Below are 24,791 nucleotides of genomic sequence, written 5' to 3'. Positions count from 1 at the left end.
CTAGCTGGAGAGAGAAAAACTTCAGCAAACAATGAAGGGGTCCCTTAACCCAATGTATGTGATTGGGACATATTCAAAAGTTTCTCTTACATCCAAGTATGTTAGTCCTGCTCTCTCTCTATGTGACCAGCCAGGGTTTCTGTATACGCTGGTTTTATGTTCTCTTCCTCTGTCTCTTCAGTAAACATATTGTGGTCAATAAAAGGCTGGAGCACCGAGGTTTACTCTACCTCCCTAGGAACAGGGACATGCTTTATAGAGACAAACAGCAGCTGCATTTGGGTCCAGGGGAGAAGGGCGAGTGTGTGTTTGTGTGTGTGTGTGTGGGTGTCCCTCCCCACATCTCTGTTTTGACTGTCTGATTTACGTGGCTCCAGTGAGTCACCTACGAAGGTATCTGATTGAAGACGGCTGTTGTTCAGCTGTCCGGTAATGTGCCGATGACCTCTTCCATTTTGTTTATCATCTTTGAAAATATTAGATCTCTGACACTTCAAAAAAACAGTTGAGGTCTGCTGATAGAGAGATTATAACATCAATACAACAACATACACAGCAATACTAATAGTTACTGAGTTAGAATACCTCATGATAAACTGTAGATCATACTATTTACCAAGAGCATTTCAATCCATATTTTTCGTATTTACCACAAACCGATGCTGGCACTAAGACCGAACTCAATGAGCTGTTTAGGGCCATAAACAAACAAGAAGTCCTAGTGGCTGGTGATTTTAAAGCAGGAAAACTGAAATCCATTTTACCTCATTTCTACCAGCATGTCACCTGTGCAACTAGAGGTGAACCACCTCTAGATCATCTTACTCCACACACAGAGATGCATAAAAAGCTCTCCCTCACCCTCCACTTGGCCAATTTGACCATACCTCTATCCTCCTGATTCCTTCCTTACAAGCAAAACCTCAAACAGGAAGTACCAGTGACACGCAAAATGTGGAAGTGGTCAGATGAAACGGATGCTAAACTACAGGACTGTTTTGCTAGCACAGACTGGAATATGTTTCGGGACTCATCCGATGGCATTGAGGAGTACACCACATCAATCACTGGCTTCATGAATAAGTGCATCGACGACGCCATCCCCACAGTAATCGGCACTAAGCTAATGAACCTGGGACTGAAGAACTCCCTCTGCAACGGCATCCAGGACTTCCCAGGTGGTGATGATAGGCAACAACACATCTGCCACGCTGACCCTCAACATGGGATCCTCTCCTGTACTCCCTGTTCACCCACGACTGCGTGGCCAAGCACAACTCCAACACCATCATTAAGTTTGCAGAAGACACAACGGTAGTAGCCATGATCACCGACGACGATGAGACGGTCTATAGGGGGGGGAGGTCAGAGACCTGGCAGTCTGGTGCCAAGACAACAACCTCTACCTCAACTTCAGCAAGACAAAGGAGCTGATCGTGGACTACAGGAAACATGCACTCATTCACATCAATGGGGCTGTAGTGGAGTTGGTCGAGAGCTTCAAGTTCCTCGCTGTCCACATCACTAAGGATCTATCATGGTCCAAACACACCAACACAGTCATGAAGAGGGCACGCCAACACCTCCTCTCCCTCAGGAGGCTGAAGAGATTTGGCATGGGCCCTCATATCTACAAAAAGTTATACACCTGCACCATTGAGAGCATCTTGTCTGGAACCAACAGCCGTAAGTTGCAAAGGGTCTGAAACTTTCCAGGTAATATTCCATGGAAAATTAAGCCCTGGAATATGGGGAATTTTGCTCAAATTCATCAAAAAAAGATAGCTTATAACAGTGAACCTTTTTTTGTGGGATACACATAAGTAAATTCTAGGTCTTGTGGCATATTTTGTTTAAACTATCCCCAATTCAATGGAATTGCAGTCCCTCTACTTCTATTCGAGGTGAAGATGATGAATCAGACACCAGTATTCTACAAGAGCACAGACACAAGGGACAACAGACACACCGGTCTCTACATTGCAGATGAGCTGAAGGCAGTCATCAATGACCTTGGACCACAGAAGGTATTTGCACTGGTGACAGACAATGCTGTGAACATGAAGGCTGCTTAGTCTAAAGTGGAGGAGTCCTACCCTCACATCACACCCATTGGCTGTGCTGCTCATGCATTGAATCTGCTCCTCAAGGACATCATGGAACTGATAACAATGGATACACTCTACAAGAGAGCCAATGAAATGGTTAGGTATGAAATGGTCATCAAGTTGTAGCAGCAATCTACCTCACCAAGCAAAGTGAGAAGAATAAGAGCACCACATTGAAGCTTCCCAGCAACACCTGTTGGAGTGGTGTCATTTATTATACTTTATTTTTTATTTCACCTTTATTTAACCAGGTAGGCTAGTTGAGAACTAGTTATCATTTACAACTGTGACCTGGCCAAGATAAAGCAAAAGCAGTGTGACACAAACAACACATTACACATGGGATAAACAAACAAACATACAGTCAATAACACAATAGAAAAGTCTATATAGAGGTGTGTACAAATGGCATAAGGAGTTAAGGCAATAAATAAGCCATAGTAGCGAAGTAATTACAATTGAGCAAGTTAACACTGGAGTGATGTGCAAGTAGAAATACTGGTGTGCAAAAGAGCAAAAAAGTTAATAAAACAATATGGGGATGAGGTAGGTAGTTGGATGGGCTATTTACAGATGGGCCGTGTACAGTTGCAGCGATTAGTAAGTGGTGTTGTCATCATGTTTGACAGTCTCCTGGTGGGAAAGGAGTCTCCAAGAAATGGCCATATTACATATCACAATATGGACAAGACCCATCAAGAGGACCCTCCTGGATGATGTATTTTGGGAGAGAGTGGTAAGCATCCTGAAACCTATAGCAGCAGCCATTCCATGGATAGAGGGAGACAATGCCATCCTGTCTGATGTTCAGACTCTGCTTGCAGATTTAGGAGAAGAAATCCGTAATGCCCTGCCCACTTCACTGTTGCTCCAAGCAGAGGAAACTGCAGTTCTGAAATATATCAAAAAGCGTGAAGACTTCTGCCTGAAGCCCATACACGCCGCAGCGTACATGTTGGACCCCAAATATCTTAGCAAGAGCATCCTGTCTGGCGCAGAATCAACAAGGCCTATGGTGTCATCACTACCATGTCTCGCCACTTTGGCCTGGATGAGGGCAAGGTTCTTGGCAGTCTGGTGAAGTACACTTCTAAGCAAGGGCTTTGGGATGGAGATGCAATATGACAGTCGTGCCAAACATCTCATCAGCCACCTGCTGGAAGGGACTTTGTGGATCTGAGGCTCTTTCCCGTGTTGCCTCCATCATCCTCCAAATCCCACCAACATCAGTCGCCTCAGAGCGCAACTGGTCCTTGTTTGGGAAGACACACACCACAGCACGCAACAGGCTGACAAATACAAGGGTTGAAAAATCAGTGGCCATCTGGGCAAATTTGACGCTTTTTGAGCCTGACAACGAGACATCCTCAACAACGTTGGAAAGTGACAGTGGAGATGAGGCCTCAGTCTGATGTTCAAGAAATGGACATTGAGGAGGTCCAGGGAGAAGACATGGAAGCCTGACAGGAAGACAACCAAAGCTTTAGTTTCTAGACTATCATTTTACAGATGTATGTTGAAAACGTTTTTTAGGAGATGTGATGGATCATTGGGGATCATTCAATATTCCCTTTCTTTTGTTGTTCAGTGAAATCATCCCATGTGAAGAGTCAACTCATTTAATTAAAGTTCAATTCGTAACTAAACATTTTTTTTTCTATTGGATTTAATCATTTGCAATTATGTCTACTTATGATAAGGTTTATGTTTCTGTCTCCATATGATATGATGAATATATCCAATGATAAAACATCTATATTTTAAATGGTATTACTATTAATTTGCATATATTCCAGTTAATTCCCACAGAAAGTTTCCACCTCTGAATGTTCCCAAAAATGTGCAACCCTAGCCATAAGACTGCTAAATAGTTAGTCCGTGTAGCTATTTGGTTAACTATTTGGTTAACTATTTGGTTAACTATTTAACTATCTGAATTTACCCTTTTTGCACTAACTTTTTTGACTCGATCACATACGCTGCTGCTACTGTTTATTATCAGTCACTGTATTTCCTAGTTATACATACAGTATCTACCTCAATTACCTCCTACCCCTGCATATAGACTGTAACTCGTACCCCTTGTATATACAGTATCTACCTCAATTACCTCCTACCCCTGCATATAGACTGTAACTGGTACCCCTTGTATATACAGTATCTACCTCAATTACCTCCTACCCCTGCATATAGACTGTAACTGGTACCCCTTGTATATACAGTATCTACCTCAATTACCTCCTACCCCTGCATATAGACTGTAACTGGTACCCCTTGTATATACAGTATCTACCTCAATTACCTCGTACCCCTGCATATCGACTGTAACTGGTACCCCTTGTATATACAGTATCTACCTCAATTACCTCGTACCCCTGCATATCGACTGTAACTGGTACCCCTTGTATATACAGTATCTACCTCGTACCCCTGCATATCGACTATAACTGGTGCCCCTTGTATATACAGTATCTACCTCAATTACCTCGTAACCCTGCATATCGACTGTAACTGGTACCCCTTGTATATACAGTATCTACCTCAATTACCTCCTACCCCTGCATATCGACTGTAACTGGTACCCCTTGTATATACAGTATCTACCTCAATTACCTCGTACCCCTGCATATCGACTGTAACTGGTACCCCTTGTATATACAGTATCTACCTCGTACCCCTGCATATCGACTATAACTGGTGCCCCATGTATATACAGTATCTACCTCAATTACCTCGTACCCCTGCATATCGACTGTAACTGGTACCCCTTGTATATACAGTATCTACCTCGTACCCCTGCATATCGACTGTAACTGGTACCCCTTGTATATACAGTATCTACCTCGTACCCCTGCATATCGACTATAACTGGTGCCCCTTGTATATACAGTATCTACCTCAATTACCTCCTACCCCTGCATATCGACTGTAACTGGTACCCCTTGTATATACAGTATCTACCTCAATTACCTCGTACCCCTGCATATCGACTGTAACTGGTACCCCTTGTATATACAGTATCTACCTCGTACCCCTGCATATCGACTATAACTGGTGCCCCTTGTATATACAGTATCTACCTCAATTACCTCGTACCCCTGCATATCGACTGTAACTGGTACCCCTTGTATATACAGTATCTACCTCAATTACCTCCTACCCCTGCATATAGACTGTAACTGGTACCCCTTGTATATACAGTATCTACCTCGTACCCCTGCATATCGACTGTAACTGGTACCCCTTGTATATACAGTATCTACCTCGTACCCCTGCATATCGACTGTAACTGGTACCCCTTGTATATACAGTATCTACCTCGTACCCCTGCATATCGACTATAACTGGTGCCCCTTGTATATACAGTATCTACCTCAATTACCTCCTACCCCTGCATATCGACTGTAACTGGTACCCTTGTATATACAGTATCTACCTCAATTACCTCGTACCCCTGCATATCGACTGTAACTGGTACCCCTTGTATATACAGTATCTACCTCGTACCCCTGCATATCGACTATAACTGGTGCCCCTTGTATATACAGTATCTACCTCAATTACCTCGTACCCCTGCATATCGACTGTAACTGGTACCCCTTGTATATACAGTATCTACCTCAATTACCTCCTACCCCTGCATATAGACTGTAACTGGTACCCCTTGTATATACAGTATCTACCTCGTACCCCTGCATATCGACTGTAACTGGTACCCCTTGTATATACAGTATCTACCTCGTACCCCTGCATATCGACTGTAACTGGTACCCCTTGTATATACAGTATCTACCTCGTACCCCTGCATATCGACTGTAACTGGTACCCCTTGTATATACAGTATCTACCTCGTACCCCTGCATATCGACTATAACTGGTGCCCCTTGTATATACAGTATCTACCTCAATTACCTCCTACCCCTGCATATCGACTGTAACTGGTACCCCTTGTATATACAGTATCTACCTCAATTACCTCGTACCCCTGCATATCGACTGTAACTGGTACCCTTGTATATACAGTATCTACCTCGTTCCCTGCATATCGACTATAACTGGTGCCCCTTGTATATACAGTATCTACCTCAATTACCTCGTACCCCTGCATATCGACTGTAACTGGTACCCCTTGTATATACAGTATCTACCTCAATTACCTCCTACCCCTGCATATAGACTGTAACTGGTACCCCTTGTATATACAGTATCTACCTCCCTGCATATCGACTGTAACTGGTACCCCTTGTATATACAGTATCTACCTCGTTCCCCCTGCATATCGACTGTAACTGGTACCCCTTGTATATACAGTATCTACCTTGGTTCCCTGCATATCGACTGTAACTGGTACCCCTTGTATATACAGTATCTACCTTACCCCCTGCATATCGACTATAACTGGTGCCCCTTGTATATACAGTATCTACCTCAATTACCTCGTACCCCTGCATATCGACTGTAACTGGTACCCCTTGTATATACAGTATCTACCTCAATTACCTTACCCCTGCATATAGACTGTAACTGGTACCCCTTGTATATACAGTATCTACCTCGTACCCCTGCATATCGACTGTAACTGGTACCCCTTGTATATACAGTATCTACCTCGTACCCCTGCATATCGACTGTAACTGGTTCCTTGTATATACAGTATCTCACCCCTGCATATCGACTGTAACTGGTACCCCTTTGCCCCTGTATATACAGTATCTACCTCGTCCCCATATCGATATAACTGGTACCCTTGCATATACAGTATCTACCTGGTTCCCCTGCATATCGACTGTAACTGGTACCCCTTCCCTATATACAGTATCTACTTTGGTTCCTTCCCTGCATATCGACTCATAACTGGTACCCCTTGTATATACAGTATCTTTCGTTCCCTGCATATCGACTGTAACTGGTACCCCTTGTATATACAGTATCTACCTCGTACCCCTGCATATAGACTATAACTGGTGCCCCTTGTATATACAGTATCTACCTCAATTACCTCGTACCCCTGCATATCGACTATAACTGGTACCCCTTGCATATACAGTACTTACTTTTTTTAAACTCTTTATTGTTGGTTTAAGGGCTCGTAGGTAAGCATTTCACGGTTATATCTGGTGCATGTGATGAATACAATTTGATTTGATATAGCCAAGTTCCCTTACTCATTTGGTTCGTGTTTTACTTTTCTATTATTTCTCTATGTTCTTTCTCTCTGCGTTGTTGGCAAGGATCCGTTAAATTAGCATTTCACTGTTAGTCCACACCTGTCATTTACGAAGCATGTGACAAATTGTCACGTATACTCCCTCTCTGGCCTCTAGGTTGCCAGACTGCTGATTATTACGCACACCTGTCACCATCGTCACACGCACCAGTGCTTAATGACACTCACCTGGACTCCATCACTCCCCTGATTACCTTTCCTATATATGTCACTCCCTTTGGTTCCTCTCCTATATATGTCACTCCCTTTGGTTCCTCCCCTATATAAGTCACTCCCTTTGGTTCCTTCCCTATATATGTCACTCCCTTTGGTTCCTTTCCTATATATGTCACTCCCTTTGGTTCCTTTCCTATATATATCACTCCCTTTGGTTCCTTCCCTATATATGTCACTCCCTTTGGTTCCTTTCCTATATATATCACTCCCTTTGGTTCCTTCCCTATATATGTCACTCCCTTTGGTTCCTTCCCTATATATGTCACTCCCTTTGGTTCCTTTCCTATATATATCACTCCCTTTGGTTCCTTCCCTATATATGTCACTCCCTTTGGTTCCTTCCCTATATATGTCACTCCCTTTGGTTCCTTCCCTATATATGTCACTCCCTTTGGTTCCTTCCCTATATATGTCACTCCCATTGGTTCCTTTCCTATATATATCACTCCCTTTGGTTCCTTCCCTATATATGTCACTCCCTTTGGTTCCTTCCCTATATATGTCACTCCCTTTGGTTCCTTCCCTATATATGTCACTCCCTTTGGTTCCTTCCCTATATATGTCACTCCCTTTGGTTCCTCCCCTATATATATATCACTCCCTTTGGTTCCTTTCCTATATATATCACTCCCTTTGGTTCCTTCCCTATATATGTCACTCCCTTTGGTTCCTTCCCTATATATGTCACTCCCTTTGGTTCCTTCCCTATATATGTCACTCCCTTTGGTTCCTCTCCTATATATGTCACTCCCTTTGGTTCCTCTCCTAGATATGTCACTCCCTTTGGTTCCTCCCCTATATATGTCACTCCCTTTGGTTCCTCTCCTATATATGTCACTCCCTTTGGTTCCTTCCCTATATATGTCACTCCCTTTGGTTCCTCTCCTATATATGTCACTCCCTTTGGTTCCTCTCCTATATATGTCACTCCCTTTGGTTCCTCTCCTATATATGTCACTCCCTTTGGTTCCTCCCCTATATATGTCACTCCCTTTGGTTCCTCTCCTATATATGTCACTCCCTTTGGTTCCTCTCCTATATATGTCACTCCCTTTGGTTCCTTCCCTATATATGTCACTCCCTTTGGTTCCTTCCCTATATATGTCACTCCCTTTGGTTCCTTCCCTATATATGTCACTCCCTTTGGTTCCTCCCCTATATATGTCACTCCCTTTGGTTCCTCCCCTATATATGTCACTCCCTTTGGTTCCTCTCCTATATATGTCCCTCCCTTTGGTTCCTTCCCTATATATGTCACTCCCTTTGGTTCCTCTCCTATATATGTCACTCCCTTTGGTTCCTCCCCTATATATGTCACTCCCTTTGGTTCCTTCCCTATATATGTCACTCCCTTTGGTTCCTCTCCTATATATGTCACTCCCTTTGGTTCCTCCCCTATATATGTCACTCCCTTTGGTTCCTTCCCCAGGCGTTATTGTTTCATGTCGGTGGGCTGTTCGTGTTTCTTGTTTTGTTCGTATATTTATTAAATGTATTCAGTCCCTGAACTTGCATCCCGACTATCAGCGTACATCATTACACAAATAAAATGTTATTTTATTTGATAATAGCCCAGTAGTAACTTGTTCTGTCCCTGACTGGGACTAAAGTAGGCAACTCTACTTCTTGAATAGAGAGAGAGAACTGAGACAGAAAGCACGCAGGACATTCTATGTTATTACAATTTTGCTAAAACTAATTGAATGTGTCATTGAACTGATTGCACTTGGCAGTGAGGTGTAGGGTTTCACCCAATGGGACAAACGCCCCATAACAGAGTTCTGGAAGATTGCATGGAGGGCAGAATTTGGCCAATAATAACAACTAAAAAAACGGAGCAATTCAGTTTTGGAAACATCTCAAATATAGTGACCCCCTCGCATATCATTACCAAGCCCAGCAATGCCAAGTGCTGAGAAAAGAAAATAGTCCCCTCATCCAGCTGGTCCTGGGGCTGAGTTCACAAACCTGTTCTACTAACACACTGAAGCCTCAGTCCCATCATCCAGCTGGTCCTGAGTTCACTAAACTGTTCTACTAACACACTGAAGCCTCAGGACCAGAACATCCAATAAATCAGAATAAACAAAGTTACAACACAGTCAAAACAAAACCACATGACCTATTGAGAAACACAATCACAAAGCAAAATGCAGTGCTATCTGGCCCTAAGTCGACAGTACACCGTGGAAAACTATTTGACTTATTGACTATTTGAGAGAGATCCAACTAACAGGATATAACAGGTGAGTGCACAAGGCCATGTGTGAAAACACAGAGGAGGACACAGAGCGGAGCTGATGGTGTGATTGAAACCAGGGTTGACTCTTGACAGGTCACATGTTCTCATACTAAAGGAAACACACACACCCTCCTCCCCTCTCCTGGCTCTGCCCCAGTGCTAACCGCAGGCTCTGCACCTCCAGATAGCACAGTCTCTCTCAGCTAAACCAATAAAGGCTCTCTGTTCACTATCACTTCAGCCAATCAGGGCTGTGTTCACTGTGAAGAAGAGCAGTGTGTGAATACTGATGATAAACAGAGCAGGTAGGGACTGTGTTGTACAGAGCAGAGTGTGAATACTGATGATAAACAATAGCAGGTAGGGACTGTGTTGTACAGAGCAGAGTGTGAATACTGATGATAAACAATAGCAGGTAGGGACTGTGTTGTACAGAGTAGTGTGTGAATACTGATGATAAACAATAGCAGGTAGGGACTGTGTTGTACAGAGCAGAGTGTGAATACTGATGATAAACAATAGCAGGTAGGGACTGTGTTGTACAGAGTAGTGTGTGAATACTGATGATAAACAGAGCAGGTAGGGACTGTGTTGTACAGAGTAGTGTGTGAATACTGATGATAAACAGAGCAGGTAGGGACTGTGTTGTACAGAGCAGAGTGTGAATACTGATGATAAACAGAGCAGGTAGGGACTGTGTTGTACAGAGCAGATAGGGACTGTGTTGTACAGAGTAGTGTGTGAATACTGATGATAAACAGAGCAGGTAGGGACTGTGTTGTACAGAGCAGAGTGTGAATACTGATGATAAACAATAGAGGGGATAGGGACTGTGTTGTACAGAGTAGTGTGTGAATACTGATGATAAACAATAGAGGGGATAGGGACTGTGTTGTACAGAGTAGTGTGTGAATACTGATGATAAACAATAGAGGGGATAGGGACTGTGTTGTACAGAGTAGTGTGTGAATACTGATGATAAACAATAGAGGGGATAGGGACTGTGTTGTACAGAGCAGTGTTGTGGGACACAGGCAGTACACAGACAGGAGCATATTGTACATTCACACAGACCATATCTTCCACTAACACACAAACCCTATAATTTGGCTTTTGTTTTAACCTCTGTAAATATTTAAAGATATGAATTTGTTCATGTTTTAAAAATCCTTGAATTCTAAGCCCTCTCTGCCATTATCTCACCATGTGTCAAGTTTCAGTCGACTGTTTCCCTGTGTGTGATTTAACTGTGTGGTTATCTCTGTAGTGAACCACATCAACTTCTCATCACCCCCTCTCCTCCCTCTCGGTCTCTCCCTCTCCCTTCTTTCTCTCTCTCCTCTCGCCCTCTCTCCAGTAAAACATGGGACACTTCCTAAGCAGGAGGACTCGTATGCATTCGAGGAGGACAGCAGCAGTGACAGTCTGTCTCCAGAGCAAATCCACAGTAGCAGTCTATCTCCAGAGCAACCCCACAGTGACGAGTCCCAGGGGTCCGCATGCCCCTCTTTTGAAGCCATGGGCAGCACCCCCTCCTCCTCCTCATCACCAGCCCTCACTAGACCTAGACAGGTAATCCTCCACATCACCAGCCCTCACTAGACCTAGACAGGTAATCCTCCTCATCACCAGCCCTCACTAGACCTAGACAGGTAATCCTCCTCATCACCAGCCCCCACTAGACCTAGACAGTTAATCCTCCTCATCACCAGCCCTCACTAGACCTAGACAGGTAATCCTCCTCCTCACCAGCCCCCACTAGACCTAGACAGGTAATCCTCCTCATCACCAGCCCTCACTAGACCTAGACAGGTAATCCTCCTCATCACCAGCCCCCACTAGACCTAGACAGGTAATCCTCCTCCTCCTCACCAGCCCTAGACAGGTAATCCTCCTCCTCCCCCTTCTCACCAGCCATAGACAGGTAATCCTCCTCCTCCTCACCAGCCCTAGACAGGTAATCCTCCTCCTCCTCCTCCTGCTCACCAGCCCTAGACAGGTAATACTCCTCCTCCTCCTCACCAGCCCTAGACAGGTAATCCTCCTCCTCCTCCTCACCAGCCCTAGACAGGTAATCCTCCTCCTCCTCCTCACCAGCGCTAGACAGGTAATCCTCCTCCTCCTCCTCACCAGCCCTAGACAGGTAATCCTCCTCCTCCTCACCAGCCCTAGACAGGTAATCCTCCTCCTCCTCACCAGCCCTAGACAGGTAATCCTCCTCCTCACCAGCCCTAGACAGGTAATCCTCCTCCTCCTCCTCCTCACCAGCCCTAGACAGGTAATCCTCCTCCTCACCAGCCCTAGACAGGTAATCCTCCTCCTCCTCACCAGCCCTAGACAGGTAATCTTCCTCCTCCTCCTCACCAGCCCTAGACAGGTAATCCTCCTCCTCACCAGCCCTAGACAGGTAATCCTCCTCCTCCTCCTCCTCACCAGCCCTAGACAGGTAATCCTCCGCCTCCTCCTCACCAGCCCTAGACAGGTAATCCTCCTCCTCCTCCTCCTCACCAGCCCTAGACAGGTAATCCTCCTCCTCCTCCTCCTCACCAGCCCTAGACAGGTAATCCTCCTCCTCCTCCTCACCAGCCCTAGACAGGTAATCCTCCTCCTCCTCCTCACCAGCCCTAGACAGGTAATCCTCCTCCTCCTCCTCCTCCTCACCAGCCCTAGACAGGTAATCCTCCTCCTCACCAGCCCTAGACAGGTAATCCTCCTCCTCCTCCTCACCAGCCCTAGACAGGTAATCCTCCTCCTCCTCCTCCTCCTCACCAGCCCTAGACAGGTAATCCTCCTCCTCGCCAGCCCTAGACAGGTAATCCTCCTCCTCCTCCTCACCAGCCCTAGACAGGTAATCCTCCTCCTCCGCCTCCTCCTCACCAGCCCTAGACAGGTAATCCTCCTCCTCCGCCTCCTCCTCACCAGCCCTAGACAGGTAATCCTCCTCCTCCTCACCAGCCCTAGACAGGTAATCCTCCTCCTCCTCCTTACCAGCCCTAGACAGGTAATCCTCCTCCTCCTCCTCACCAGCCCTAGACAGATAATTCTCCTCCTCCTCCTCACCAGCCCTAGAAAGGTAATCCTCCTCCTCCTCATCAGCCCTAGACAGGTAATCCTCCTCCTCCTCACCAGCCATAGACAGGTAATCTTCCTCCTCCTCACCAGCCCTAGACAGGTAATCCTCCTCCTCCTCACCAGCCCTAGACAGGTAATCCTCCTCCCCCTCCTCACCAGCCCTAGACAGGTAATCCTCCTCCTCCTCCTCCTCACCAGCCCTAGACAGATAATTCTCCTCCTCCTCCTCACCAGCCCTAGACAGATAATTATCCTCCTCCTCCTCACCAGCCCTAGACAGGTAATCCTCCTCCTCCTCCTCCTCACCAGCCCTAGACAGATAATTCTCCTCCTCCTCCTCACCAGCCCTAGACAGATAATTATCCTCCTCCTCCTCACCAGCCCTAGACAGGTAATCCTCCTCCTCCTCCTCACCAGCCCTAGACAGGTAATCTTCCTCCTCCTCCTCCTCACCAGCCCTAGACAGGTAATCCTCCTCCTCCTCCTTACCAGCCCTAGACAGGTAATCCTCCTCCTCCTTTTCACCAGCCCTAGACAGGTAATACTCCTCCTCCTCACCAGCCCTAGACAGGTAATCCTCCTCCTCCTCCTTCTCACCAGCCCTAGACAGGTAATACTCCTCCTCCTCCTCACCAGCCCTAGACAGGTAATCCTCCTCCTCCTCCTCCTCACCAGCCCTAGACAGGTAATCCTCCTCCTCCTCACCAGCCCTAGACAGGTAATACTCCTCCTCCTCCTCACCAGCCCTAGACAGGTAATCCTCCTCCTCCTCCTCACCAGCCCTAGACAGGTAATCCTCTCCTCCTCCTCACCAGCCCTAGACAGGTAATCCTCTCCTCCTCCTCCTCCCTCACCAGCCCTAGACAGGTAATCCTCCTCCTCCTCCTCACCAGCCCTAGACAGGTAATCCTCCTCCTCCTCACCAGCCCTAGACAGGTAATCCTCCTCCTCCTCCTCCTCCTCACCAGCCCTAGACAGGTAATCCTCCTCCTCCTCCTCCTCACCAGCCCTAGACAGGTAATCCTCCTCCTCCTCACCAGCCCTAGACAGGTAATCCTCCTCCTCCTCCTCACCAGCCCTAGACAGGTAATCCTCCTCCTCCTCCTCACCAGCCCTAGACAGGTAATCCTCCTCCTCCTCCTCACCAGCCCTAGACAGGTAATCCTCCTCCTCCTCCTCCTCACCAGCCCTAGACAGGTAATCCTCCTCCTCCTCCTCACCAGCCCTAGACAGGTAATCCTCCTCCTCCTCCTCCCAGCCCTAGACAGGTAATCCCTCCTCCTCCTCCTCACCAGCCCTAGACAGGTAATCCTCCTCCTCCTCACCAGCCCCTAAGACAGGTAATCCTCCTCCTCCTCCTCCTCCACCAGCCCTAGACAGGTAATCCTCCTCCTCCTCCTCACCAGCCCTAGACACCAGCCCTAGGTAATCCTCCTCCTCCTCCTCACCAGCCCTAGACAGGTAATCCTCCTCCTCCTCCTCACCAGCCCTAGACAGGTAATCCTCCTCCTCCTCCTCCTAGACAGGTAATCCTCCTCCTCCTCACCAGCCCTAGACAGGTAATCCTCCTCCTCCTCACCAGCCCTAGACAGGTAATCCTCCTCCTCCTCCTCCTCCTCCTCACCAGCCCTAGACAGGTAATCCTCCTCCTCCTCCTCACCACCAGTAATCCTCCTCCTCCTCCTCACCAGCCCTAGACAGGTAAATCCTCCTCCTCCTCACCAGCCCTAGACAGTAATCCTCCTCCTCCCCTCACCAGCCCTAGACAGGTAATCCTCCTCCTCCTCCTCACCAGCCCTAGACAGGTAATCCTCCTCCTCCTCCTCACCAGCCCTAGACAGGTAATCCTCCTCCTCCCAGCCCTAGACAGGTAATCCTCCTCCTCACCAGCCCTAGACAGGTAATCCCTCCTCCTCCTCACCAGCCCTAGACAGGTAATCCTCCTCCTCCTCCTCACCAGCCCTAGACAGGTATCCTCCTCCTCCTCCTCCTCACCAGCCCTAGACAGTAATCCTCCTCCTCCTCCTCACCAGCCCTAGACAGGTAATCCTCCTCCTCCTCACCAGCCCTAGACAGGTAAGCCCTAGACCTCCTCCTCCTCCTCCTCCTCCTCCTCCTCCTCACCAGCCCTAGACAGGTAATCCTCCTCCTCCTTCTCCTCCTCCTCCTCACCAGCCCTAGACAGGTAATCCTCCTCCTCCTCCTCCTCACCAGCCCTAGACAGGTAATACTCCTCCTCCTCACCAGCCCTAGACAGGTAATCCTCCTCCTCCTCCTCCTCCTCCTCACCAGCCCTAGACAGGTAATCCTCCTCCTCCTCCTCCTCACCAGCCCTAGACAAGTAATACTCCTCCTCACCAGCCCTAGACAGGTAATCCTCCTCCTCCTCCTCACCAGCCCTAGACAGGTAATCCTTCTCCTCCTCCTCACCAGCCCTAGACAGGTAATCCTTCTCCTCCTTTTCACCAGCCCTAGACAGGTAATCCTCCTCCTCCTCCTCACCAGCCCTAGACAGGTAATCCTCCTCCTCCTCCTCCTCACCAGCCCTAGACAAGTAATACTCCTCCTCCTCACCAGCCCTAGACAGGTAATCCTCCTCCTCCTCCTCACCAGCCCTAGACAGGTAATCCTCCTCCTCCTCCTCACCAGCCCTAGAAAGGTAATACTTCCCTCCTGTGGTGGCTGGGAGAACTACAGCATCCTACCCAAGGGTTCTCTAGTGACCTTTGGAACGTGAGTGACTGCTCTTTTCACATTTCACATTCCTCCCTGCCAGTTAGTCTGTCTCACACAGACACAGTGTGTTGCTGGCTACTGCTTCCTGTGTTTTATCATCTGTGACTCCCTGCATTCCACACCCCTCTCCTCACTCTCACTTTGTGGACAGAGATGATGACATTGTTCCCAACAGTCACTAGAAGTTTCTGTCATAAACTGTTTGCTTATTTAAGTGTTAACCGAAAGTCAGCTTGGACTTAGTACTCAGTTCCTATTTTCAAATGTCAACAATTTTGTTCATTTTTTTCAATAATTTAATTTATTTGGGTTGTCTTTGAATTCGTCTTGTCTTGCCTTTTCTGCATTAATGTCTATTTTCAAATGTCAACAACCAATGAATGTAGTTGGCATAGCTAGTAGACACTATAGTATCTTGTTGTGTTTTCTAGGTAGCTAGCTAGTAAACACTAGTTTCTTGTCGTTTTCTTGGTAGCTAGCTACTATAGTCTATTGTTATGTTTAGGTAGCTAGTAGCTAGACACTATAGTCTCTTGTTGTGTTTTCTAGGTAGCTACCTAGTAGCTGGCATTTTCTGCATTAATGTCTTTCTACGGACTCCCTGGCTGTCTTTGTGTTCCAGGGGTGTCAGAACAGAGACCCGTCTGATCAGAGCCAGGAAGATGGCTTGTCTGTGGCTAACAATAGGCAGTCTGCAGCCCCACCGGCCGTAGTCAACGTAGGAACAGACCCTATACTGTCATAGACCTGTTTATAGACGATGCATCCCATGAGAAAACATCAACTTGTATTGGATTTAATAGTATGTTCCTCACTATTTCTCCCATTTGATTCTACAGTCTAAGACCCCAGACAAGAACCGCCACAAAAAGCCCAAAGACGTGAAGCCTAAGGTGAAGAAGCTGAAGTACCACCAGTACATCCCTCCGGACCAGAAGGCCGAGAAGTCCCCTCCTCCCATGGACTCGGCCTATACCAGGCTCCTGCAGCAACAACAGCTCTTCCTACAGCTGCAGATCCTCAGCCAACAGAAACATGCACACACACATTCGCACACACACTCACAGTACACACACTCCCGACATGCCCAACACACACAGCAACGCCAGCATAGCTTCAACTACCAGCCTCTGCACCAGCCGGCCCTAGCCCAGAAGTGAGTACCTCGGATAGGGAGTGGTCTAACCCTAACCCCATGTCTCAGATCTGGCCTTCAATTGACTAAATGTTGCATAATATTGTTGCCTTTTTTGGTGTTTATCTCCCAGAGATCTTCTGTTCCCCTATCTGTAGACAATCCAGTGAGCAGCTGATGGTGTGTACCTCGAGTGTTCCTACTAACACAGTCAACAGTAGCTCCTTGTCTTCAGTGAAGACCACATACTCCGGTCAAACCAATGTCTCATCAGTCAAACCTGCTCCTCTCCCACCTAACCTGGATGACCTGAAGGTAGGTACTCTCTCTCTCTCTCTCTCTCTCTCTCTCTTTCTCTCCGTAGAGTGAGGGAAATATTCCTTAGTACAAGTTGGAAAGAGAACTCACATACTGTTTTTCTCTCTCTCTCTCTCTCTGTAGAGTGAGGGAAATATTCCTTAGTACAAGTTGGAAAGAGAACTCACATACTGTTTTTTCTCTCTCTCTCTCTCTGTAGAGTGAGGGAAATATTCCTTAGTACAAGTTGGAAAGAGAACTCACATACTGTTTTTTCTCTCTCTCTCTCCATCCCTCTCTCGCTCTCCCCCTCCTTCCCTCTCTTTCTCCTCTATCCCTCCTCTCTCTCTCCTCTATCCCTCCTCTCTCTTCTCTCCCTCTCTCCCTCTCTCTCTCTCTCTCTCTCCATCCAACAGGTGTCAGAGCTCAGACAGCAGCTGCGTATCCGGGGCATGCCAGTCTCAGGAACCAAGATGGCCCTCATCGAGAGACTCTGCCCCTTCAAGGACCACACCTCAAGCCCCTCCCATTCAGGCTCCAATGACATCACCACGATCACCTTCCCTGTCACCCCCACGGGGTCCCTGTCCTCCTACCAGTCCCCCTCCTCCTCCAGCACCCTCTCCCAGGGCGGGTATTACCCCTACCCCAGCACTTCCTCCACCCCACCCATATCCCCCGCTTCCTCAGACCTCTCCCTCAGCGGCTCACTCCCAGACAGCTTCAGCGGCATGCCCATGTCCTCCTCGCCACTGTTTTGCATCCAGCCGTCCCCAGGCCAGCTCAGCGCTGAGGAAGGCCAGGGGGGAGGGGGTTTGAGCGGGGTAGGACTGCAGGGAGGGGAGGTTGAAGGAATGGAACGGGAGAAGGATAAGATTTTGGTGGAAAAACAGAAAGTGATTGAGGAGCTGACGTGGAAATTGCACCAGGAACAGAGACAGGTGGGTAAACTACACCTACTGTTAACAGTCTGTTGTTCAACAACTGACCTACTGTTAACAGCCTGTTGGTCAACAGCTGACCTACTGTTAACAGTCTGTTGTTCAACAGCTGACCTACTGTTAACAGCCTGTTGTTCAACAGCTGACCTACTGTTAACAGTCTGTTGTTCAACAGCTGACCTACTGTTAACAGTCTGTTGTTCAACAGCTGACCTACTGTTAACAGTCTGTTGTTCAACTGCTGACCTACTGTTAACAGTCTGTTGTTCAACAGCTGACCTACTGTTAACAGTCTGTTGTTCAACTGCTGACCTACTGTTAACAGCCTGTTGTTCAACAGCTGACCTACTGTTAACAGTCTGTTGTTCAACAGCTGACCTACTGTTAACAGTCTGTTGTTCAACAGCTGACCTACTGTTAACAGTCTGTTGTTCAACAGCTGACCTACTGTTAACAGTCTGTTGTTCAACAGCTGACCTACTGTTAACAGTCTGTTGTTCAACAGCTGACCTACTGTTAACAGCCTGTTGTCGTGGATGTCATAAGGTGAAAGCACCAATTTGTAAGTCGCTCTGGATAAGAGCGTCTGCTAAATGACTTAAATGTTAAATGTAAATGTTAAACAGCTGACCTACTGTTAACAGTCTGTTGTTCAACAGCTGACCTACTGTTAACAGTCTGTTGTTCAACAGCTGACCTACTGTTAACAGTCTGTTGTTCAACAGGTGGAGGAGCTCAAGATGCAGCTGCACAAGAGGAAGCGTTGCCATGGCGCCACACAGGAGGGTGTCCTGGCTCCATCCCAGCCCCACCACCTTCCCCTCCAGCAATCCCCGTCCCTGATGGGGCAGCACTTCTTTGGGGTGACAGTCAAGCAGGAGCCCATGTCCCTCTCCTCCAGCTGCCCCTTCTCCTCCCCCAAGCACCTAAAGAGTCCTCCAGGAAGCTGCATGGAGGAGATGGGCCATTGCGGTGCCTCCCTGCCCAGTATGGGGGGCCCTGATGGGCCACGATGCCTGGACCAGACCCCCTCCTCTGGAAGTCCCTCAGGCATGTGTTCCTTCCTGAGTCCCCAGTGCTCTCCTGAAGACTCGCCCATTACCAAGAAGTCCAACAGCCCCCAGCCTTCCTCCCCCAACAACCCCTACCTGCTGTCACTGCCGCTGGGCAGAGACAGGTGCAGCCAGCCCCTCAACCAGGCCAGCACCAGGCCCTGCAACATGCAGGTATGCCTTAGGCAGTACGTTTGTTACGAGGTAAACGCCCTTTATATTGTTTGTTGTGACTCTATTCTCAGGGGTCATGATCAGGGGCGCAACTTTGGTTTTAGAAGTGGGGAGGGGGACATTTTCCAGTCGGATAAACACTTCAAAAAGTCTACCTGAATCCCTGGAGGCGTCCGCATGGTCCTAAAGCACACCGCTGCCTCGTTTTTGTATCACATTCCAATGATAAAACTGTGGGGGGGGGCAAGAATTCAATTTCTGAATGTGGGGAGACATGCCCCCCGCCCACTGTGCCCTTGGTCATGATAGTCATGTATGCTCTCCTAACAGATTCACCAGAAGAATGAAGGCCAGGCTGTAAACTGCTCCTATCCCTCTGACCAGAGAGAGCTCCCCAACTCAGCCGACAACAGCCTGAACCACAGGGTCAACCTGAAGTCCAAGAACCCAAATATGCAGCAGGTGAGAGCTATTATTCTGTCTGAACTTGGTCTGTGGCGGATTTACGTGGTTATGTGTCACATATCCACCCATCACATTTCTGCCTTCCATTCATGTGTTGCTTCTCTCTAAAACTTCCATCATGAAGTTCATGATACTCTTCACAACTCAATCTTTTGAGAAAAATGAAGCTGTTCCCAGCTGTTCCCTCCCACTATATCCTTTTGAGAAAGATGAAGCTGTTCCCAGCTGTTCCCTCCCACTATATCCTTTTGAGAAAAATGAAGCTGTTCCCAGCTGTTCCCTCCCACTATATCCTTTTGAGAAAAATGAAGCTGTTCCCAGCTGTTCCCTCCCACTATATCCTTTTGAGAAAGATGAAGCTGTTCCCAGCTGTTCCCTCCCACTATATCCTTTTGAGAAAGATGAAGCTGTTCCCAGCTGTTCCCTCCCACTATATCCTTTTGAGAAAGATGAAGCTGTTCCCTCCCACTATATCCTTTTGAGAAAGATGAAGCTGTTCCCAGCTGTTCCCTCTCACTATATCCTTTTGAGAAAGATGAAGCTGTTCCCAGCTGTTCCCTCCCACTATATCCTTTTGAGAAAGATGAAGCTGTTCCCTCCCACTATATCCTTTTGAGAAAGATGAAGCTGTTCCCAGCTGTTCCCTCCCACTATATCCTTTTGAGAAAGATGAAGCTGTTCCCAGCTGTTCCCTCCCACTATATCCTTTTAAGAAAGATGAAGCTGTTCCCAGCTGTTCCCTCCCACTATATCCTTTTGAGAAAGATGAAGCTGTTCCCAGCTGTTCCCAGCTGTTCCCTCCCACTATATCCTTTTGAGAAAGATGAAGCTGTTCCCAGCTGTTCCCTCCCACTATATCCTTTTGAGAAAGATGAAGCTGTTCCCAGCTGTTCCCTCCCACTATATCCTTTTGAGAAAGATGAAGCTGTTCCCAGCTGTTCTGTTCCCAGCTGTTCCCAGCTGTTCCCTCCCACTATATCCTTTTGAGAAAGATGAAGCTGTTCCCAGCTGTTCCAGCTGTTCCCTCCCACTATATCCTTTTGAGCTAGAGATCTAATTTTCTCAGTAACTCCACAACTTTTTTTAAGCATCTTGTTTTTTTAATCAGGATTCGTAGATTAAAGTTTCTTACACTAAATCAAATCAGTAATACAACCTTTTTCGCCTTTCATATAGATACCTATATTGCCCTGTCCCCAGCACGTTGGCCAAAAGTGCCCGGTCTCGTCCCCCGCCTTCTGTAGCTCAGATTCAGCTGCATCCGACTCTAGGCAGCCCCCTTGCTATGAGGATGCAGTCAAGCAGGTAAACTAAATGATACACCAAACTCTGCTCCTGATCATGGCTGGCCAACGCTTTTTGTTTCATTGTTGTAACCTCCGAGGCGTCCTCTCTCTCTCTCTCTCTCTCTCTCTCGCTTTGTTTATCCATCCATCACATTGCACCCGTGACCAAGTTTGACTGTTTCTTCAGAGCTGACTGCTGTGTGGTTGTGTTATGTAGAGTTGTGGTTGCCGACAGCAATAACATCAATAGTATATCCATATTACAATTATAATCTTTGGACTGGGTCTAAAGAATTGATAAAAGCACAAATGTAACAAGTCTTAATAACATTTGTATTCTTTTTTTTTTTTTAGCAACTGACCAGAAGTCAGCAGATGGATGAGCTTCTGGATGTGCTCATAGAGAGTGGAGGTGGGTGAACTGACTCAGAATCAGTCTCAAATGTGTGTGATGTATACAATTGTGTAGTCTTAGAAATTGGGTAGCGATATAGCTGTCAGTGCATGTTGTTGCTATGATTACCAATGACTAATGGCTTAGTAACTGCAGCAATTTAGTCCCCCTTCATAAGGTACTAGTCAGTTTGCCTGCCTACGCACCATCCTTCGCCCCTTAGTTAAGTAACTCCAGATTTCCCTCTTACATGGGTATTAAATCACACTCTGTGCTGTGACTCCCCCTCCCCCATCCTCTTCCTTCAAGAGATACCAGCTAACGCCAGAGAAGAGAGGGAGAGGTCCTCTGTAACCAAAGTTGTGCCTCACATTACAGTGTCCCCTGGAACCACCGACCTTGCCGACCCAAAGTTCCACCGAAGACACTATGAACACCTGTCCCCCTCCCAGCTCAATTACGACCACACAGCCAATCACATTGCAGACAGCCACCTGGAGACCCTGCTGGGAAGCCCTCTAGGCCGAGGGGGTGAGGTCGCCCTTCTCAAGATGGTCGCAGAGGAATCAGGGCAGGGAGAGGAGGGGGATATTGGACTAGAGGGCTACCCCGGTCCGAACCACCACCACCACCAGGACAAACTGCTCTCCAACAGGGGCCTGATGGAAACCCCAACACCTCTATCTCCCATCCACTCCAAAGTGACGTCTGTGGCCGAGGTGCAGGGGATGGTCGGCATGACGTTTAGCGAGTCGCCGTGGGAGACGATGGAATGGCTGGACCTGACGCCCCCGAGCTTGGCTACGGGATTCAGCTCTGTCCCTCCCACCGGGTCAAGCATCTTCAACACAGAGTTCCTGGACGTTACAGACATCAACCTGAATACAGCCATGGACCTTCATCTAGAGCACTGGTGAAACACCGGAGACTAGCAACCTACAAAAATAACAATATTTTATTAATTCAGCAGACTCTTTTCCAGAGTGACTTACAGGAGCAATTAGGTGCCTTGCTCTGAGTTTTCACCGAGTTGGCTCAGGGATTCAAACCAGCAACCTTTTGGTTACTGGCCTTACGCTCTTAACCGGTGGGCTACCTGCCAGCCCCCAACACAGCAGGATACATGTTAGCTACCTGGAAAACACAACAAAAGACTATAGTGTCTAGCTACTAGCTAGCTACCTATAAAACACAACACTTAACTATAGTGTCTACTAGCTAGCTACCTAGAAAACACAACATTAGACTATAGTGTCTAGCTACTAGCTAGCTACCTAGAAAACACAACAAGAGACTATAGTGTCTATTAGCTAGCTACCTAGAAAACACAACAAGAAACTATAGTGTCTACTAGCTAGCTACCTATAAAACAGAACAAGAAACTAGTGTCTACTAGCTAGCTACCTAGAAAACGCATCAATAGACTCGTGTCTAGCTACTAGCTAGCTACCTAGAAAACACAAGAGACTGTTGTCTACTAGCTAGCTACCTAGAAAACACAACAGGAAACTATAGTGTCTACTAGCTAGCTACCCAGAAAACACAATAGACTAGTGTCTACTAGCTAGCTACGTATAAAACACAACAATAAACTATGGTGTCTACTAGCTAGCTACCTAGAAAACACAACAAGAAACTATAGTGACTAGCTACCTAGAAAACACAACAAGATACTAGTGTCTAGCTACTAGCTAGCACAACAATAGACTATAGTGTCTAGCTACTAGCTAGTTACCTAGAAAGCACAACAAGATACTATACTGTCTACTAGCTAGCTACCTAGAAAACACAACAAGAGACTATAGTGTCTACTAGCTAGCTACCTAGAAAACACAACAAGAAACTATAGTGTCTACTAGCTAGCTACCTATAAAACAGAACAAGAAACTAGTGTCTACTAGCTAGCTACCTAGAAAACGCATCAATAGACTCGTGTCTAGCTACTAGCTAGCTACCTAGAAAACACAAGAGACTGTTGTCTACTAGCTAGCTACCTAGAAAACACAACAGGAAACTATAGTGTCTACTAGCTAGCTACCCAGAAAACACAATAGACTAGTGTCTACTAGCTAGCTACGTATAAAACACAACAATAAACTATGGTGTCTACTAGCTAGCTACCTAGAAAACACAACAATAAACTATAGTGACTAGCTACCTAGAAAACACAACAAGATACTAGTGTCTAGCTACTAGCTAGCACAACAATAGACTATAGTGTCTAGCTACTAGCTAGTTACCTAGAAAGCACAACAAGATACTATACTGTCTACTAGCTAGCTACCTAGAAAACACAACAAGAGACTATAGTGTCTACTAGCTAGCTACCTAGAAAACACAACAAGAGACTATAGTGTCTAGCCACTAGCTAGTTACCTAGAAAACACAACAAGAGACTATAGTGTCTAGCTACTAGCTAGTTACCTAGAAAACACAACAAGAGACTATAGTGTCTAGCTACTAGCTAGTTACCTAGAAAACACAACAAGAGACTATAGTGTCTAGCTACTACCTAGCGACCTAGAAAACACATCAATAGACTATAGTGTCTAGCTACTAGCTAGCTACCTAGAAAACACAACAAGAGACTATAGTGTCTAGCTACTAACTAGGTACCTAGAAAACACAACAAGAAACTATAGTGTCTACTAGCTAGCTACCTAGAAAACACAAGAGACTGTTGTCTACTAGCTAGCTACCTAGAAAACACAACAAGAAACTATAGTGTCTACTAGCTAGCTACCTAGAAAACACAACAAGAGACTATAGTGTCTACTAGCTAGCTACCTATAAAACACAATAGACTGTAGCGTCTACTAGCTAGCTACGTATAAAACACAACAAGAAACTATGGTGTCTACTAGCTAGCTACCTAGGAAACACAACAAGAAACTAGTGTCTAGCTACTAGCTAGCTAAGCTACCTAAATACAACAAGAGACTATAGTGTCTAGCTACTAGCTAGCTACCTAGAAAACTCAACAAGATACTATAGTGTCTACTAGCTAGCTACCTAGAAAACACAAGAGACTAAGGTAAACTCACCCCATTCCGTACAAATGTGTGCAACCGCGACATTCAAAAGAGGCTGCAAAGAAAACTAATGGGACTGTAGCGAATGTGTTGACTTCAAAATCTGGGGTGTGAACTAGGTTTCTATTCAAGCGTTGATCGACATGGTAATGGCTCTATAATATTGGAGAAAAGTTGAAATAACGGACCCTCCGTTACATCGTGACGTGTCATGTCGTAACGTACAGCACGCATAAAGCAACTATTTATGTTTTACAATCTCTCTCCACCAGGTGTAGCACTTCTCTCATCATTTAAAAACAAGACAGGGACGGGGGTAAGGGGGGGATACCTAGTCATTTTTTGCGTCGTCACTGTAAGCGATCACAATTCTCAAAAAAACCTGTTTACCTCTAAGATCACTTTAAAACCGTC

The 24,791-nt window shown here is 46.7% G+C and overlaps 1 protein-coding gene across 4 annotated transcripts in view; it reads left to right on the top strand.

Moving 5' to 3' along the window:
- The window catches only part of LOC115106303 (myocardin-like), a 45,820-nt gene extending 21,326 nt beyond the window's left edge, over positions 1-24,494 (top strand). Inside the window, exons 3-12 of one of the 4 annotated variants that reach the window (XM_065007849.1) lie at positions 11,151-11,365; positions 16,224-16,319; positions 16,441-16,757; positions 16,895-17,051; positions 17,450-17,974; positions 18,700-19,200; positions 19,531-19,662; positions 20,842-20,970; positions 21,306-21,363; positions 21,724-24,494. In XM_065007849.1, coding sequence (XP_064863921.1) covers positions 11,151-11,365; positions 16,224-16,319; positions 16,441-16,757; positions 16,895-17,051; positions 17,450-17,974; positions 18,700-19,200; positions 19,531-19,662; positions 20,842-20,970; positions 21,306-21,363; positions 21,724-22,262 — 2,669 coding nt within the window. In that variant the 3' untranslated portion in view covers positions 22,263-24,494. Of the gene's footprint in view, positions 1-11,150; positions 11,366-16,223; positions 16,320-16,440; positions 16,758-16,894; positions 17,052-17,449; positions 17,975-18,699; positions 19,201-19,530; positions 19,663-20,841; positions 20,971-21,305; positions 21,364-21,654 lie in introns of all 4 variants that reach the window. The other 3 variants (XM_065007848.1, XM_065007850.1, XM_065007851.1) reach the window with 3 other exon arrangements.
- The last annotated feature ends 297 nt before the right edge of the window (positions 24,495-24,791 follow it).

The sequence above is a fragment of the Oncorhynchus nerka genome, linkage group LG23 (genome assembly GCF_034236695.1).
Source record: "Oncorhynchus nerka isolate Pitt River linkage group LG23, Oner_Uvic_2.0, whole genome shotgun sequence".
Lineage (NCBI taxonomy): Eukaryota > Metazoa > Chordata > Actinopteri > Salmoniformes > Salmonidae > Oncorhynchus > Oncorhynchus nerka.
This window is presented reverse-complemented; position numbering and strand designations above follow the sequence as displayed.